This window comes from Mobula hypostoma, chromosome 19 (genome assembly GCF_963921235.1).
Source record: "Mobula hypostoma chromosome 19, sMobHyp1.1, whole genome shotgun sequence".
In the NCBI taxonomy this organism is placed as follows: domain Eukaryota; kingdom Metazoa; phylum Chordata; class Chondrichthyes; order Myliobatiformes; family Myliobatidae; genus Mobula; species Mobula hypostoma.
The window spans coordinates 49,083,041-49,100,015 of record NC_086115.1 but is presented as its reverse complement, the minus strand read 5'-3'; the positions used below and the strand labels follow the sequence as shown (position 1 = coordinate 49,100,015).

Here is a 16,975-nt window from a genome sequence, read left to right as displayed (position 1 = left end):
TCATGCTCACTATAATTGTTGATTCCCCTTTAACACAAGTTTTGTATTCTGTCTACCCTTCTGGCCTGAACTTAGCTCTCTACTGTCTAGTATCTGCTTCAGCTGTTTGGTGTAATAGAGTCATAGAGAAGTACAGCGCAGAAACAGGCCATTTGGCCCATCCAGTCCATACCGAAAACCATTTAAACCGCCTAATCCCAATAACCAGCACCATGGTCATAGCCCTCCATATCCCTACTATCCATGTACCTATCCAAATTTCTCTTAAACATTGAAATTAAGCTTGCATGGACCACTTGTGCTGACAGCTCATTCCACACTCTCGCAAGCTTCTGAGTAAACAAGTTTCCCCTCATATTCCTCTTAAGCTTCCCACCTTTCACCCTTAACCCATGGGTGTAGTCCCAGCCTACCTCAGTGGGAAAGCCTGCTTGCATTTACCTTATCTATGACCCTCAAAATTTTGTATACCTCTATCAAATCTCTTCAATTAAATCATCTTCAATGTTACAAAATCATACTCATGAATAATACTCCAGGTGGTTGAGCACAACTTCAATACTGTAGTTAAAATACATTATACTTTTCACTTTAGCAATGTTTCTGATGAGAAATCAATTTCAATGAAATTCAGTATTTACAATAGAGTTGCATTTCTGGTCTGTAACTGCATGTTTTAAAGCTTCTCCACTTGTATCCCCTCACTGAAATTAGCTACATGCATATTGACATGAAATGTCATGTGCTAACAAAATTCCTTGAGATACACTGTGGGAGCTTCCAACTGTAGTCTCTGGATTATTTGGATAGGTAGAGGATAACACAGGTAGAAAATATGGAGTAGTTACTATGTCTAAAGTCTTCTTAGGACAGATATACAAGGTCTATGTTATTGCCATATTGTGCATATTATAATCCTGTAGATAATCAAAAAACCAGTCAGTCATAGAAGGAAAGACAAACTTAAAGTTCAGCTTCAGTTTTTTTTGTTCCTCTCACCTACTTAATTTTTTGTCCTCATAACTTGTTACAAAAGAGTCATTGGTTCTGTTATAACATGTTGGGATATTATACTTTTGGTCGGTTTCCAGATTTGCAAGCCATGTTCTGGCTCCATTAATGTATATACAGTCAGCCACTCTTTTGATATGTAGAAGAGAGATTGGGAAGTAAATGCAAATCTAAATTGGCATGACTACAATAGAGAATGCATAATTTCACCTGTATATATTTTGGCAGTGCATTTATATGCATTTCCTGTTAATGCAGTGTCGGATCTCTGTTTAATTTTTGATGCTTAGGGTTCTTCCAGGAGTCAGGAATGACAAACAGACTTAGTTGCAATAGTTCAGTTTATTTGAGAGTACAAACAAAGATACAAATACTAAGCAAACTAAATAAAGAGCTCAGAAACAATGCTGAGAGGTGAATATAGATAGATTTTTCAGAAGTGCTATCACTTTCATAGATAAAATAAAGAAAATTCCTTAGATGGAACTGAATTAGTGAATAGGCCACTTAATTAAAACAATTACATCACGTAGGTAATGTGCTAATACTTAACCAGTGAAAAATGAGGAAGGAAATAAACTATTAGTTTAGCCACTATACTGCTTTCTGCCAGTGAGTGTGAAAGATACATGAGTTTGTTAAAAAGTACAAATCTTATTAAAAGTATTATTCTTAAAAAGTTGTTTCCAACAGTAGCAATATCCAAAAGTGAAATAAGTACCAATAGAGATCTTCAGGCAGTTATTTTGGAAGGATCCTTGTGCGATAGAACTTTTTATCAGAGGAAAGGAGAGGACGTTGAGTGATCCCTAAAATCTCCAGTGGAATTCTGTATAAAGAATTATTTTTTCCAAACCACATTATATCAGTAGGATTCTGAGACCATGCCCTATGTGAACTCTCCCTCGGAATTTTGGGATAACGCCTGAAGTTAGGACGTTCTGTATCTTGGTTTCCCTTGTAAGATGCCTGATATATGGTAATACCAGATCCACTATTCATTTCAGAAGCTTTCCCAGGGTCCCAAAACTCAACGGTATGGGCAGTCTGCTTTGTTGTAGAGACCTTTTTCTGCCCTAGTCCCTATGAGTGAAAATATAACACAGAATTCAAAAGCAGAGAGCAATGTAATCAGATAAAAATAAATCCATTATTTCCTCAGACAGACCATTATTTCATCACATACAGACCATCAGAAAAGGCCAGAAGCCACCTGAATTTCAAGTTGTCTGCAATGCATGAGTCTAAACACTTAATAATAGCTCCATTTCTCATAGCTGGTTATTCATTATCTTTTATTTTACTATGCTTGATCAAATTAATCAACATTTACATTTAGGAATTCCGAAACAATCTTTTGAAATAAAAAGCAACATACACAAAATGCTGGAGGATCTCAGCAGGTCAGGTAGTAACTAAGAAAATGAAAAGATAGTCAATGTTTTGGGCCAAAACCCTGCATGAGGACCAGGCTCATTAAGTTCCGTAATATTTACCATGCATGAAAACCGTTGTAGTTTTTAAACAGCGTGTGCACCACCATGGGTTATGCACTATTTTTGGAGTCCCTCACAGAAGAAAATTTATTTTTATTATTTACTTATTGAGATACTGCGTGGAATAGGCTCTTCCGGCCCTTTGAGCCGCATTGCCCAGAAGTCCCCGATTTAGCCCTAGCCTAATCACAGGACGAGTTACAATGACTAATTAACCTACCAACCACTATGTCTTTGGACTGTGGGAGGAAACAGGAACACCTACAGGAAACCCATATGGCCATGCGGAGAACGTTCAAACTCCTTATAGGCAGTAGCGGGAATTGAACCTGGGTCACCAGTAATGTAAAGTGTTGTGCTACCACAATGCTACCTGTGCTACAATTTGATTCTAGTCAAAGGCTTTCTAGTTTGTAACCTCCAGTAGGTTTAAATCACAACTGAAGCTCTACCCAATTCACATGTGGGGAATGCTGAAATAATGTCTGCTATCAAATGGGGTACATGATTTTTAATATAATAACATAGAGGTCTTTGCATTGTTTTCATTAACATTACGGGGTTATTAGCTACCAAAGAAACATGTTCAAATGAACAAAACCAATTGGGGAAAGATATGTTCTCACATAAAGCAATTAGTGTTATAAATAGTGTTATAGAGTGGGGAATCTGTGGAATTCTTTGTTGCAGGCAGCTGTGGAGGCCAAGTCTTTATGTATATTTAAGGCAGAGGTTGATAGATTCTTGACTGGTCAGGGCACGAAGGGATATTGGGACAAGGCAGGAGATTGGAGCTGAGAGGAAAATTGGATCATCCATGATGAAATGGCGGAGCAGATGCGATGGGCCAAATGGCCTAATTCTGCTCCTATATCTTACGGTCTTATGGTCTTAAATGAATAAGTACTCACCAGGTACAAGAAGCAAATCAGCACCTTGGGAGGTCAACATTATAGCAAAATTTTCATTCTTATGAAGAGTAGACAAGCAGAAACAATGGGAAATTTAAAAATATTTAGCAACAACATCAAATATTTAAATATTTAGAAAAAATAAAATTGTGCTGTTCCATTGCTATAGAAAGTAGGCAATGCTGGACATGGAGGAAGTGATTATATCATTTTATGGGAGAAAACATTACATTGATGGACTGTGTACATATCGAAATTTATTTTAATACCTTATGAAGATCAATTGCAAACACATATTTAGTGCACTTTACACACTAAAAGACCATAGTATACATCCTATCCCTCAGTATCCTCTCTAGCTTTCTTACCACTTACATGAGGCTCACTAAACTATAATTACCTGGATTTCCCTTTTAGAACAAAGGCACAACTTTTGTTACTGTCCAGTCCCCTGGGACTGTGTCTGTTGCTAGTGAGCACACAAAGATTCTTGGTAAAGCCCTAGCAATCTCTTTGTTTGTTACTTTCAATATTCTGGGATATACACTTTCAGACCCAGGGGAATTATGCACTTTAATGCTTTTTTCCAGAAGACCCAGCCCTACCTCCTCCTCAATCTCAAAATATCCCAGCAAACTAGCATGTCCCACTGGTCTCACTCTCCTCCAATTTCTTCTCTTCAGTAAATACCAATGCATAGTTCTCATTGAGTAGCACAACCACTCACTCTGACACCTAGATCAAATCCCCTCTTTTATCCTTGAGTGGAACTACTCTCTCCTTAGTTATCCTCCTTTTCTTAATATAAGATGCCTTGGGATTATCCTTGATATTCATGGCCTCTTTTGATCTTTCTAATCACTGGCTTGAGTACTTTCCTGTTATCTTTATATTCCACAAGGACCCAGTCTGATTTTAGCTTCCTCAACCTTATGTATGCATTATTTTCCTTCCGGACTAAATTTAGGACATCTGCAGCCATCCTTACCATCTTTGTCCTCACTCCATACTGGAACATGCTGATCCTGATCAGTGGTCTTTAAATAACTCCCACACGTCAGACGCAAACAGCAACCGATCCAAAACAATGTCACTTAGCTCCTGTCTTCATCTGCCCTCCCCAATTTGGTGCCATCCCACAAGATACAATTATAACCAGCTCATAACACTGTTAAAGCATAAGGAGTTGTGTCACTATTCTCAAAATATTCACCCTTTATTAGGTCTGTCATTTGCCCTGGCTCATTTCCCAAAACCAGGTCCAGTACGTTCTCTCCTCTAGATGAACTCTCCACATATTGTTTCGAGAATTCTTCTTAGATACACTAAAGAAATCCTGCCCACCTATGCATCTTGCATTACAGAAGTTCCAATCAATGCTGGGGCAGTTAAAGTCCTCCTCTCTGACAACCTGGTTGTTTCTGTGGCTGGGTTGTCCAGAATTATCTATCTGAATATTTTCATTTAGCCTTCTTGCTCAGAAGGTGAATATGCACAGTAGTTTGGGATCAAAACTGTGGCATGGACTAAAAACAGCAGCTTGGATTCTGTAATAATAACAGCACCAAACTATTAGTATTCTCTGCAACACACACAACGTGCTGGAGGAACTCAGCAGAGCAGGCAGCATCTATAGAAATGAATAAATAGTCTTCTTTTCAGGCCAAAACCCTTCATCAGGACCAGAAGGGAAGGGGGAAGATGCCAGGAAAAGAAGGTGGGGGAGGGAAAGGAGTACAGACCAGAAGGTGATAGACGAAGCCAGGTGGCTGGGAGATGGGGGGATGAAGTAAGAAGATGGGAGGTGATAGGTGGAAAAGGTAAAGATAAAGAGGAGAGTTGACTGTGGGAGAAAGGTAAGAAGGAGGGGCACCAGGGGGAGGTGATGGGTGGGTGAGGAGAAGAGGTAAGAAGGGAGCAAGAGTCGAATTAAAGAGGGAAGGGGAGGGGGTAAAAACTACCGGAAGTTCGAGAGATTGATGGTCATGCCATCAGGTTGGAGGCTACCCAGATAGAATGAGGTGTTGCTCCTCCAACCTGAGAGTGGCCTCACTGTGACAGTATGGAGGCCATGGACTGACATGGCAGAATGGGAATGGGGATTGGAATTTAGAAGGTTGGCCACCAGGAAATCCTGTCTTTTGTAGATGGAGCAAAGGTGCTCAACAAAGCGGTCGCCCAATCTAGGTTGGGGATCTCCTTAGTCCTTGTTACTGATTACTACCCGTTTTTGTTACCTATCAATTCTCAGCTTCTTACATCACCTGCCCCCCCGCCCTCCTTGCTTCACCTATCACCTTCCAGCTTGTACTCCTTCCCCTCCCCTCCCCTCCCCCACCTTCTTACTCTGGCTTCTTCCCCCTTCCTTTCCAGTCTTGATGAAGGGTCTCAGCCTGAAATGTTGGCTGCTTATTCATTTCCATAGATGCTGCCTGACCTGCTGAGTTCCTCCAGCATTTTGTGTGTGTGTTGCTCTGGATTTCCGGCATCTGCAGAAACTCTGTGTTTAGACCATAAGACAAAGGAGCAGAAGTAGGCCATTTGGCCCATTGAGTCTGCTCCGCCATTTTATCATGAGCTGATCCATTCTCCCATTTAGTCCCACTCCCCCCGCCTTCTCACCATAACCTTTGATGCCCTGGCCACTCAGATACCTATCAATCTCTGCCTTAAATACACCCAACGACTTGGCCTCCACGGCCGCCCGTGGCAACAAATTCCATAGATTCACCATCCTCTGACTAAAAAAATTTCTTCGCATTTCTGTTCTGAATGGGCGCCCTTCAATCCTTAATTCATGCCCTCTTGTACTAGACTCCCCCATCATGGGAAACAACTTTGCCACATCCACTCTGTCCAAGCCTTTTAACATTCGAAATGTTTCAATGAGGTCTCCCCTCATTCTTCTAAACTCTGAGGAATACAGTCCAAGAGTGGACAAACGTTCCTCATATGTTAACCCTCTCATTCCCGGAATCATTCTAGTGAATCTTCTCTGTACCCTCTCCAACGTCAGCACATCCTTTCTTAAATAAGGACTTAATACTTGTATTCTCTGCCAGTATTCTGTGAAACTGAAAGCAATAACATTTCTGCACAAGTAGAGTTTAAAATGGAAATCCTCAAATTGGAGTCAGCAATTCAGATCATCTCCTTCGATTAAACACAAGAAAGTCCGCAGATACCGGAAGTCTAAAGGAACCTATACAAACTCAGCAAATTAGGCAGCATCTTTGGAAAAATGAATAAACAGTCGACATTTCGGGCTAAGACCCTTCTTCAGGACTGGAAGGAAGAGGGATGATGCCAGAATAAAAAGGTGGGTGCAGGGGAAGGAGGATAACTAGAAGGTGTTATGTGAAGCCAGGTGGGTTGGAGGGAAAGGAATCTGATGGGAGAGGAGAGTGGTCCATCAGAGAAAGGGAAGTTGGGGGGGATCCCGGGGGGGGAGGGGTGAGAAGCAGGTCTTCTTTGATTAATGCTTAGGGTAGGAGGCAACACAAATTTAATGCTAAATTGCCAGCATTTCTTCATGTTAGTGTCAGTAAGTTTGGAATCCCTATAAATGTATGCATGAGTGTAGAATCCTGAAATCACTCCCCACAGTTCAGCTGAAATTTCCTTTTATGCTCTGATGAGACTGCTCATAAAGTCAAGGGTGGTTAAGTGTGTACTTTATGACCACTCCCTGTCTCAGGAGATCTGCACTAGGTAGCTACAGTCAGTGCACTGGACAGTAGATTGAGTGTCAGTGTGGAAGCTTGATATTGATTTTTCTAGTTCAAAAGATCAGACAGCTTCAGAGAGGAAATGACAGAGCTACTGCATCCAAGTCTCTCTCTAGAAAAGGAAGATAATAGTTCAGAGACTTGGCATAGTGGTGTAACTAGTAGAGATGCTCTGCTAGAGATACTCGCAGAACCTGAGGCTGGGGTTCAATCCTGACATTGTGTTCTGTCTGTGTAAAGTTTTCATGTTCTCCTCTGGCCACTTGGGTTTCCTCCGAGTTTGCTCTGGTTTTCCCCTACATCCTGAAGATTTGTGGGTTGGTAGCTTCATTGGTCACTGTAACTTGCCCCTTTTTGTCTAAGTGAGTCATATGGAGGTGGGATGTAATGTTGAAAAGACTGGAAGAAAAGAACATAGGACTGGTGTAGGATAATGAAAATGGGTAATTGGTACTTGGTCGGCTGAGGAGCTTGTTTCCACATTGTATCTCTCTCCTTATGAGAGGCAAAAACACAGTTGAAGAGAGCGGAATTCAAATGGCTTTAGATGGCAATGAGAAGAAGAGGGACTGATGCTGATTTCTACAGATGAATCAAAGGCAACGTTAATGAAGTTAATTTTGCTTTAAACAAGTCTTAATTGGTTTTAACAAGCTTAATATAAAAATAAAGTCCCCAGTAATTTCAGATCTAGTTTGAGGCGAAATTGGCAACTTCATTTCCATTATTATCTCCATTTTCACTGTTCTCTGAAAATGCAATAAAATTATCAGGGAGGACAGAGTCTTTAATCATCGCAGGAGTGGGGGTTGTAAGTGCCCCAGAATTTCATAAGATTAGCAATTAGAGATCAGCATTTGCCTTTAAACATAAACAAATTTTGAAATTTCATATAAGGTTCAATTTAATCATTCTTCTGTACATCAAGTCAGAGAAAAACTCAGCACAGAAACAGGCCCTTCAGCCCATCTAGTCTGTGCTGAAGCATTTAAACTGTCTACTCCCATCGATCTTCTGCCAGACCATAACCTTCCATACTCCTACCTATCCAAACTTCTCAAACATTACAATCAAGCTTACATGGGATGCACCTCTTGTGCTGGCAGCTCGTTCCACACTCCCATGGCTCTCTGAGTGAAAAGTTTCCCCTCATGTTCCCCTTGAACTTTTCACCTTTCATCCTTAACCCATGATCTCTAGAGGCAGTCCCATCCAATCTCAGTGGAAAACACCTACTTGCATTTACCCTATCTATACCCTTCATAATTTTGCATACCTCTATCAAATCTCTTCTCAATCTCCTACATTCCAAGGAATAAAGTCCTAACCTATTCAATCTTTCCACTCAGGTCCTCCAGACCAAGCAACATCCTTGTAATTTGTCTCTGTACTCTTTCAACCTTATTTACTGTACATCTTTCCTTCATGTAGGTGACCAAACTGCACACAATACTCCAAATTTGGCTTCACATGTTGAAGGTAATTACACTGCCTCATCAATATTAGGTAATAATATTGTATTCCATGCATGAATAATATTTCTTAAATGGAATGGTTTGTCAGGAGTCAACAAATTAAAGTCCAGTACTTACGAAGGTAAGATGCTCGCCTGTGTGCCTCAAACTGTATTTATTGTCATGAGTTGAAAATGGAAATTTCCCCTGCAATAGATTCTGACAAAATATAAAATGTTTCAGTAATGGATAACATTTACATCAATCAAATGTGATGGAAAAAATACAGTTTAATTCACAATGAAGGTTATGGGTTCAAACCATTTCCTGGACTTCAATGAGTCATAGCTTCATCACTGCACTTAATACCTTTAAATGCAATGCCAAACTGAGGTCAAAACCACTCTTCAGGTGAACAATCAAGATTCAATGACACCACTCAAGTAGCAGAAAGAATCAAAAAAAACTATATAAAAAAACTATAAAACTACAAAAAAACTATAAAAAATGACTTCATATATCTGATATTTCCGTGGGGATGCTGAGCCCTGTATTTGCCAACAGGGAAACATTGCAGTTTTCATAAGTTGTAAATAATTTAGGATGCCTTGAAACCTTAGAGAAAGTTAGAAATCTAGATTATGTGTTCACTTTTTCCGCAGCTAAAATTTAACAAAGCTGAAGATCCATCCTCTGAATTTTAAGAATAACCATCATCGAACTTAAATGCCAGTTTAATCTCTACTAAAGTTGTAAAGTACACAATGCCATTGCTAATCTTTGAGAAGCTATTGTTTTCATAGCCTGAAATATGAAACTAGCTTATCTTGTTTGATGTTGGTAGTCTTTAAACTTTGCCAATTTAATAGTTTTCACTTGAAAACTAAAGGAAGAAAAGGAAGGTAGTCTTATTCTAATTTTAAGCTTGTGACTCAGTAATGAAGTTGAAATTTGTACTGGCACACGAAATATATAACATATACTGACAGAAACTCTGTTCCCTAACCAATACTATTCCTCGTTCTGGCAGCTATCTTCAGCTTGTAGCAAGCTGCTCACAGACTTGGCATCATCCTTGATCCCTGAAGTGAGAACAACTTAAATGAGTAATCAAGAAACAGTGGATGCTGCAGGCCTGAAGTTATAAAATGGAGACGTTCGGCAAGGCAGGCAACATCTGTAGGAAGAGAACCAGGGTTAACAGTTCACTTTAGTTCTAATGAACTAAATATGTAATTTTTATTCAATTTTCTCTCCACAGATGCTGCTTGACCTACTGTGCATTTTCAGAATTTTACATTTTCTTCTCAAATTCATAACATCACCACATGATTTGTTTTCACCTATGTAACATCACTCCTCTGCTGCTGATAACTTCATCTACATTTCTGCTACCTGTAGAATAGACATACTCCTGGAGGTTGATACGTTCTTGATTAATTAGGGCGTCAAGCCGTTAGGGGGAGAAGGCAGGAAAATAGGGTTGAGGGGAATAATAAATCAGCCATGAAGGTATGGTGGAGCAGAATTGATTGGCCAAATGGCCTAATTCTGCTCCTAGGTCTAATGGTCTTCCATATTCTACCTTCCAGAAATATAGTCATCTAAAATTAAGCAGCCTGTGTCCTGACTAATTACTAATTCTGTTCATCCATTGTTTTCTGCTGCGTGCATTACCCTATGTTCATCTCCTGGTTAAGTAACCTGTCGACTTCATCGATGTAATTTCCTCCAGCATTATAAACCTCATAGAGATCTTCACTCCTCTGATTCTGAAGTCTTGAGCAACTGTTATTTTAATTGTCTCACCAATGGCAAAGTTCTTTGTTCTGGAAATTTAACATTAGACCTTTCTGCATCTGTTTGCCCCTTTTAAGATGTTTGACAAAATTTTCATCATCTGCATAATTAACTTCATATGCAACTGGGGGTAACTTTTGTTTCTATACACAGTTGCAAACTGATGGGATGATACACTGCATAAAAGTGACTAATCAATATGTTATTTTTGGTATAGCAAAAATGTTCTCAACAATGAGGTGAGGAAAACTAAATTTTAAAGCATAAATAAATGGGACCTCAATCAATAAATTGTGCATTTGAAAAGATGAGAAGTGTTGGATAGAATCCCGCATTATTTTCCATATATAACTATTGGTGAAAGAACTTCCTGCTGTCTGATTTAGCACAATATCCATAAGTTTCAGTCCACTTGAGATTTGTTTTTCAAAACTAACTTCTGCTGATGATAGCATTATTACAAAATAATTTAAGGAATTGCCCTGATGTGCAGCATTAAAATGCAACGGTCTAGTTCAAATGTAAAACAGTTCATTGCTCTACCTAGGCCCTGACACACCAGCGGACTTAATCAATTAGGTGGATGTAAATAGGGGAAACCTCTAAGTTATTGACTAAGCATCATCAATCTTGTACAGCTGATATTTCAGTACTTATTCATGCAGAATTCCACTTGAAAGAAGAACATATAGTAGGAAAAACACTGAATGTAATCCTTGTTAAGTTCTTCAATATTCTATAAAGCAACTTTTGCTTTGTTTCTGGAAATAGAGAATCCATTTTGAGTGTGTACTTCCCATTGTCACAATTTGCCAAATAAACCATTTAGGTATATTAACCATGCAACAGAAAGCATGAAATTTGACATTAATATTGATAATCAAAGCCAAATTTTAGAACACATTTATCCTGTCTTGAAAGGAAAAGAAATATTCTCCATTTTGACACACCAGCTGTTATGCCACCAAAAACAGCAGGGGTGTCAAGAACTAGCACATTTGTTGGATTGGACCATAATTAAATTGGAGATATTGTGAATTGTAAATATTTGATTTAATCATCAGTTTTAAATTCAAAGCCCAATTAACAAAATTGGAATACTTTCCCCTTCATATTACGTGGCAATGCATTAGTTTTTGGCAGAACCAACAATAACTAGGCAAATGTCATCTGAAATGGTCTCTTTTGAACAGAGAGCACAAATAGATTTGCAGAAAAAAAAGCTAGTTCTGGAATGTAAATTAATTATATAATTCCAATGGAAAAGTTTCTAATGCTATGATCTTCATAAACTTACCTCCTTACCTTCTCACGCACTTTGAACAATAATGGTAAACTATCATTTAACTTGCTTGGAGAAAAATTACTTTCATGTGTTGTAATGCATTCAACTTTTGTGGATTTAGAAACAGTAGCGAATGGAGATTCTTGCACATCTGGATGGGGAAACTGAAAGAACAGGACAGGACTGAATCCGATCACTGGTTTGCCGTATCAACATGCAACACCTCACATTTCTCTGAATGAAGGTCCATATGTCATTCTTAGTCCCACTGGCCCACATTATCGAGATCCTACTGTCATCTTGGACAACACACACAAAATGCTGGAGGAACTCAGCAGGTCAGGCAGCATCCATGGAACAAAGTAAACAATCGACATTTCAGGCTGAGGCCCTTCATGAGTTCTGAACCACCAGGTTCAAGAACAGTTACTACCCCTCAACCATCAGGCTCTTGAACAAAAGGGGATAACTGCAATCATTCTATTTCTGGTGTTCCCACAACTGATAGTCTCACTTTAAGGACTCTTTACCTTATTATTTCATACTTATTATTTATTGCATAGTTTGTTGTTCATTGATCCTGTTTACAGTTACTGTTCTATAGATTTGCTAAGTATGCCCACGGGAAAAAACAACTTCAAGGTTGGTATGTGGTGACATGAATATACTCTGATAGTAAATTTTACTTTGAACTTTGAACCAGGACTTGTGATAAACACCAGCTGTTCATATGACTATCCACCATCTGCCCCCATGGCTTCATGAGACACTGATCAGGGGGCTAAGCAGGTGCTACACCCTGCCAAAGGGTGACCTGTAGGCTAGCGGAGGGAAGGAGTGCCTTACACCTCCTCTGGTAGAAACGTATCTCCACTCCATCTTCTGGCTTTATAAATACAGGTCTTCATTTCCTATTTTACTTGCAGTTCCCCAGTTTGATTCTTCCTCTTGGATTATTGTATAGATTTTGTATAGATTATTGTATAGATTTTGAATTAATCTCAAAAGAGATGGCAATGTCACGTAAAACTATCCAATGGGCGTTCCCACCAAATGAACCAAGAGATGCCTCGGAATCTAGAAATAAATCATCCATGTTTGAGCACAAATTTCTGATAAGCTATTGGCAAAGAATAATTCTGTGTTGTCTTGGTGTTTCATATTTAAGGCAGAAATTGACAGATTCTTGATTGCTCAGGACATGAAGGGATATGGGGAGAAGACAGGAGAGTGGGGCTGAGAGCGAAAATGGATCAACCATGATGAAATGACAGAGTAGACTTGATGGGCCAAATGGCCTAATTCTGCTTCTATATTCTACGGTCTTCATGAGTTGAGGCTGATGCCTTGTGGGTACAGCCTTACATATTTTGCATTTCTGAAGTGCTTTGGTCTATAAACTCAGTACTACATATCTTGCTCTGTATAAGGCAATTAAACACATCAAGTGTAAGCAGTTAAGCAACACACACAAAATGCTGGAGGAACTCAGCGTGTCAGGCAGCATCAATGGAGGGAAATAAACAGTGAGCATTTCAGGCCGAGACCCTTCGTCAGGACTGGAAGGGAAGGGGACAAAAAGCAGAATGAGAAGAAGGGGAGGGGGGAGGAATACAAGATGGCAAGTGGTGGGACTCGGTAAAGAGGTGGGAGGAGGAGGAGTGATAAACAGAGAAGCTAGCAGGTGAAGGGCTAAGGAAGAAGGAATTTGATAGAAGAGAGTGCATTAAAGGGAAGGGGGATGTGAATCGGAGGAAGGTGATGGGGAGAAGAAGTGGAAAGGATGAGATGGCCAGCAGATTAGGGGAAAAACAAAAATAAAAGGATGGGAGGGAACGGAAATCACGATTATCAGAGATTAGAGAAATCAATGTTCCTGCCATCAAGTTGGAGACTACCCAGGTGAAATATAAGGTGTTACTTCTCCAAAAAGTGTTTGGCCTCATCATGAAGGTAGAGAAGGCCATGGACAGATATACTTGTGTGGGAATGGGAAGTAGAACTGAAGTAGGTGGTCACCAGGAGATCCTACATTTTGCAACTGACAGAGCAAAGTTGCTTGAAGCAGTCCCCCAATTTGCCTTTGGTCTCACTGACATAGGAACATCCAAACCAGGAACACTGGATTCAATAGACCCTGACAGACTCACAGGTGAAGGGCTGTTTAAGGGCCTGAATGGTGGTGAGGGAGGAACTGAAGGGGCAGGTGTGGCACCTATTGTGGTTACAGGAATAAGTGCCAAGAGGAAGATCTGTTGTGGGGGGGGCAAGGAGTGGACAAATAATTTTCTAACTTATGGTTTTCCAACCTGATGGCATTAACATTGATTCTTCCAGCTTCCAGTAATCTCCTTCCTCTGTTTCCCCTCATGCCCTTTTTGTTTCTACGGCCCTCTCATCCCTTCTTTTCCCCACCCCAGTCAGCTCCTTCAGGCTCATTCGCTGTCGTCGTCGTTAGGTCGCATCTGGAATTTCCAGTTGGTGGACGATTTCCCTCCACGCCGCTCTGACATATTGGGAAATCATGTTCGTGGCAGGTTACAGCAGTGGTTTGCCTTTGCTTTCTGCCAGGTGAGTTTAAAGAGATCGCCACCTCTTGCAGTGGATGACCAGGAGGGTCATTACGTTCTCTTTATTCCACTGCACTCTCCTATCCTTCTTCTTCAGTCTTTTACCTTTTCCACATATCACTTCCCAACTTCTCACCTCATCCTCTCTCCCCCACTCACTCACTTTCTCCTTACCTGATCTCACCTTTCACCTGCTAGCTTGTACTTCTTCCCCTCCTTTTTACTCTGGCTTCTTCCCTCCTTCTTTTCGAGCCCAGATGAAGGTTCACAGCCCAAAACATTGACTGTTTATTTCCCTCCACTGATGCTGCCTGAGCTGCTGAGTCCCTCAAGAATTTTGGGTGTATTGATCAAGATTTCCAGCATCTGCAGAATCTCCTTTCTTTGAAGTGTGACAGTTATTGATCATTAATTTTCTTACAGCTCTTAGAAATGTCTTTTCCTGCATTCCACTCGCAGGCATCAGCCAGATGAAACCACAGTATTATATCCCAAGGAGAGAAAACTGAATCAATCTCAGACAATATAAATTTATCCTGCATCAGGACTTTTCTGTGATCTTAAGAAAAAGTTGAGAAAGTCAATACATGGCATAAAGAATGTGAATAACCAGATGATGTTGCAAACCTATTGTGGCAGACATGTCTTGGTGATCTCTTGTACGATAAATGTGAAATTGAAGTTTACTTAAATGAAGAGCAACACATACAAAATGCTGGAGGAACACAGCAGGTCAGGCTGTATCTATGGAAAGGAATAAACAGTCCACGTTTCAGGCCAAAATCCTTCATTGCCCCCTATCTGGAATGAAAGGTTTATCAAATGCAGAGCGTTTGATGGCTCTGGCCTGTACTTGCTGGAATTCAGAAGAATTGGGGGGGAGGGGAGGGTATTTCATTGAAACCTATTGGATGTTGAAAGGCCTAGATAAACCGGATGAGGAGAAGATTTTCCTATAGTGGAGGGCATCTAGGACCAGAGGGCACAATCTCAAAATAGAGGTACGTCCATGTAGAATGGAGATAAGGAGGAATTTCTTTAGCCAGATGGTGATGAATCTGTGGAATTTGTTGCCACAGGCAGTGGTGAAGGCCAGGTCTTTGGGTGTATTTAAAGTGGAGTTTGATAGATTCTTGATAAATCAGGGTGTGAAAGGTTACAGGGAGAAGGCAGGAGAATGGGGTTGAGGGGGAAATGGATCAGGCATGATCAAATTGCAGAGCAGACTTGATAGGTCGAATGGCCTACTTCTACTCCTATGTCTTGTGTTTTTATGATCAGAAATCAGGGCCCTTCATCATCATTATTTAAATGAAAACCAATTTTTCTGAACAAAAACTCGGATAAATTGTTTATCTTATATGTATTAATGTTTTAGCTAGAATTACTCCAATCTGCTAAATATGATGGGCAGCATCCATCGTTAAGGACCCCCATCACCCAGGACATGTCCTCTTTTCATTGCTGCCATCAGGGAGGGGTTACAGGAGCCTGAAGACACTCACTCAACAATTCAGGAACAGCTTCTTCCTCTCTGCCACCAGGTTTGTGAATTTATGGACATTGAACCAATGAACCCTGCCTTGCTGCTCCCCCCACCCTCTTTCTGCACTACTTATTAGATTCTTTAAAATATATACTTACTGTAACTTACAGATGTTTAATTGTATATTGCATTGTACTGCTGCTGCATTACAACACATTTCAGTACATATGCCAATGATATTAAACCTAATTCTGATTATTTATACTTAAAAGGCTTAAATTGTGACTCTGCTCCGTATGAAATGCTTATAATGGAAAACATCAGTTACTGAAACCTATAAAGTTGACTTTTGCTAAAAGTGTGCTGGTAATGAAATTTATACTGGCTCAAAACGTTTAATCAAACTATTGTATTACAAGAGGTACTGACATATAACATACAGTTACGAACAAAATTTATCATGTTGTTTTGGATTTTTGCCACTTTTATGTAGAGTTTTCAAAAACAAGTTTTGGATGAACGTTTTGTTTCTTGGAAATTGAATGAATTGACGTTATTACTTACATCTTTCATATACATGAGGAGTAAAAATCTTTACCTTACCTGTCCGTCTAAATGTGCAATGTGCAATTCGTTAGAAATACTAAATCAATTTAGGCGAATTTAAATAAACTGGGTCATTACTTCTTTTTCATCCACTGTTTAATAAAATTATGAAATACTAAATTATCAACGCATTTTGTTTCTATTCATTATCTTACCCATCGACCTTCGTTTAGTGAGCACGGGTTGTATTTCCTTCCTTTTGGCATCCTATCCCAAGGCTGCGGAGAAAGGATTCAGATTGATTCCTTGGTGCTAGCACTTCAACTCTTCAAACAATAGTAAATAAATATTCGACAAGATGAATAGTAATGTGGAATCAGTTGAAACTAGTGTTCAGGGGCTCACTCTGCGAAGTCCTGCCTGTTACTCGGATGGATCCCCGTTGTTGAGTTTGAATAGTTTACGGAAACCATAGGAACGCAAAACACACCCTTCACAGTGACACACCCTTCACAGCAGACAATAATCCGGATCCAAAAGCAAGAGAATGTTGTAAATATCCAGAATCTACAACAAGAAACGTATCAAGAGATAAAGTTTTTCTTATACTACTAGAGGCCATCTCCGACCCAAAAATATACCTCACTGAACTGCTGCATTGTTCTAAATTTGTTTTCCTGTTTTATTG

The 16,975-nt window shown here is 39.8% G+C and overlaps 1 protein-coding gene across 1 annotated transcript; it reads right to left on the bottom strand.

The window, feature by feature from the left end:
* Positions 1–1,431: 1,431 nt before the first annotated feature.
* LOC134358741 (testis-expressed protein 36-like) lies at positions 1,432–16,710 on the bottom strand. Its single transcript, XM_063071202.1, has 4 exons — positions 16,503–16,710; positions 11,706–11,849; positions 8,739–8,819; positions 1,432–2,094 (listed from the first exon to the last, which is right to left on the bottom strand). The coding sequence occupies exons 1-4, from the start codon at positions 16,551–16,553 to the stop codon at positions 1,753–1,755; spliced, it is 618 nt and encodes a 205-aa protein (XP_062927272.1). The 5' UTR covers positions 16,554–16,710; the 3' UTR covers positions 1,432–1,752.
* Positions 16,711–16,975: the final 265 nt, after the last annotated feature.

Coding starts and splice junctions, on each gene's coding strand:
- LOC134358741 (XM_063071202.1), bottom strand. CDS start 16,553: ATGCCAAAAGGAAGGAAATACAACCCGTGCTCACTAAACGAAGGTCGA. Junction 11,850..16,502: donor CACTAAACGAAGGTCGATGG/GTAAGATAATGA, acceptor CTGTTCTTTCAG/TTTCCCCATCCAGATGTGCA. Junction 8,820..11,705: donor TGTTCAAAGTGCGTGAGAAG/GTAAGGAGGTAA, acceptor ATATTTTGTCAG/AATCTATTGCAGGGGAAATT.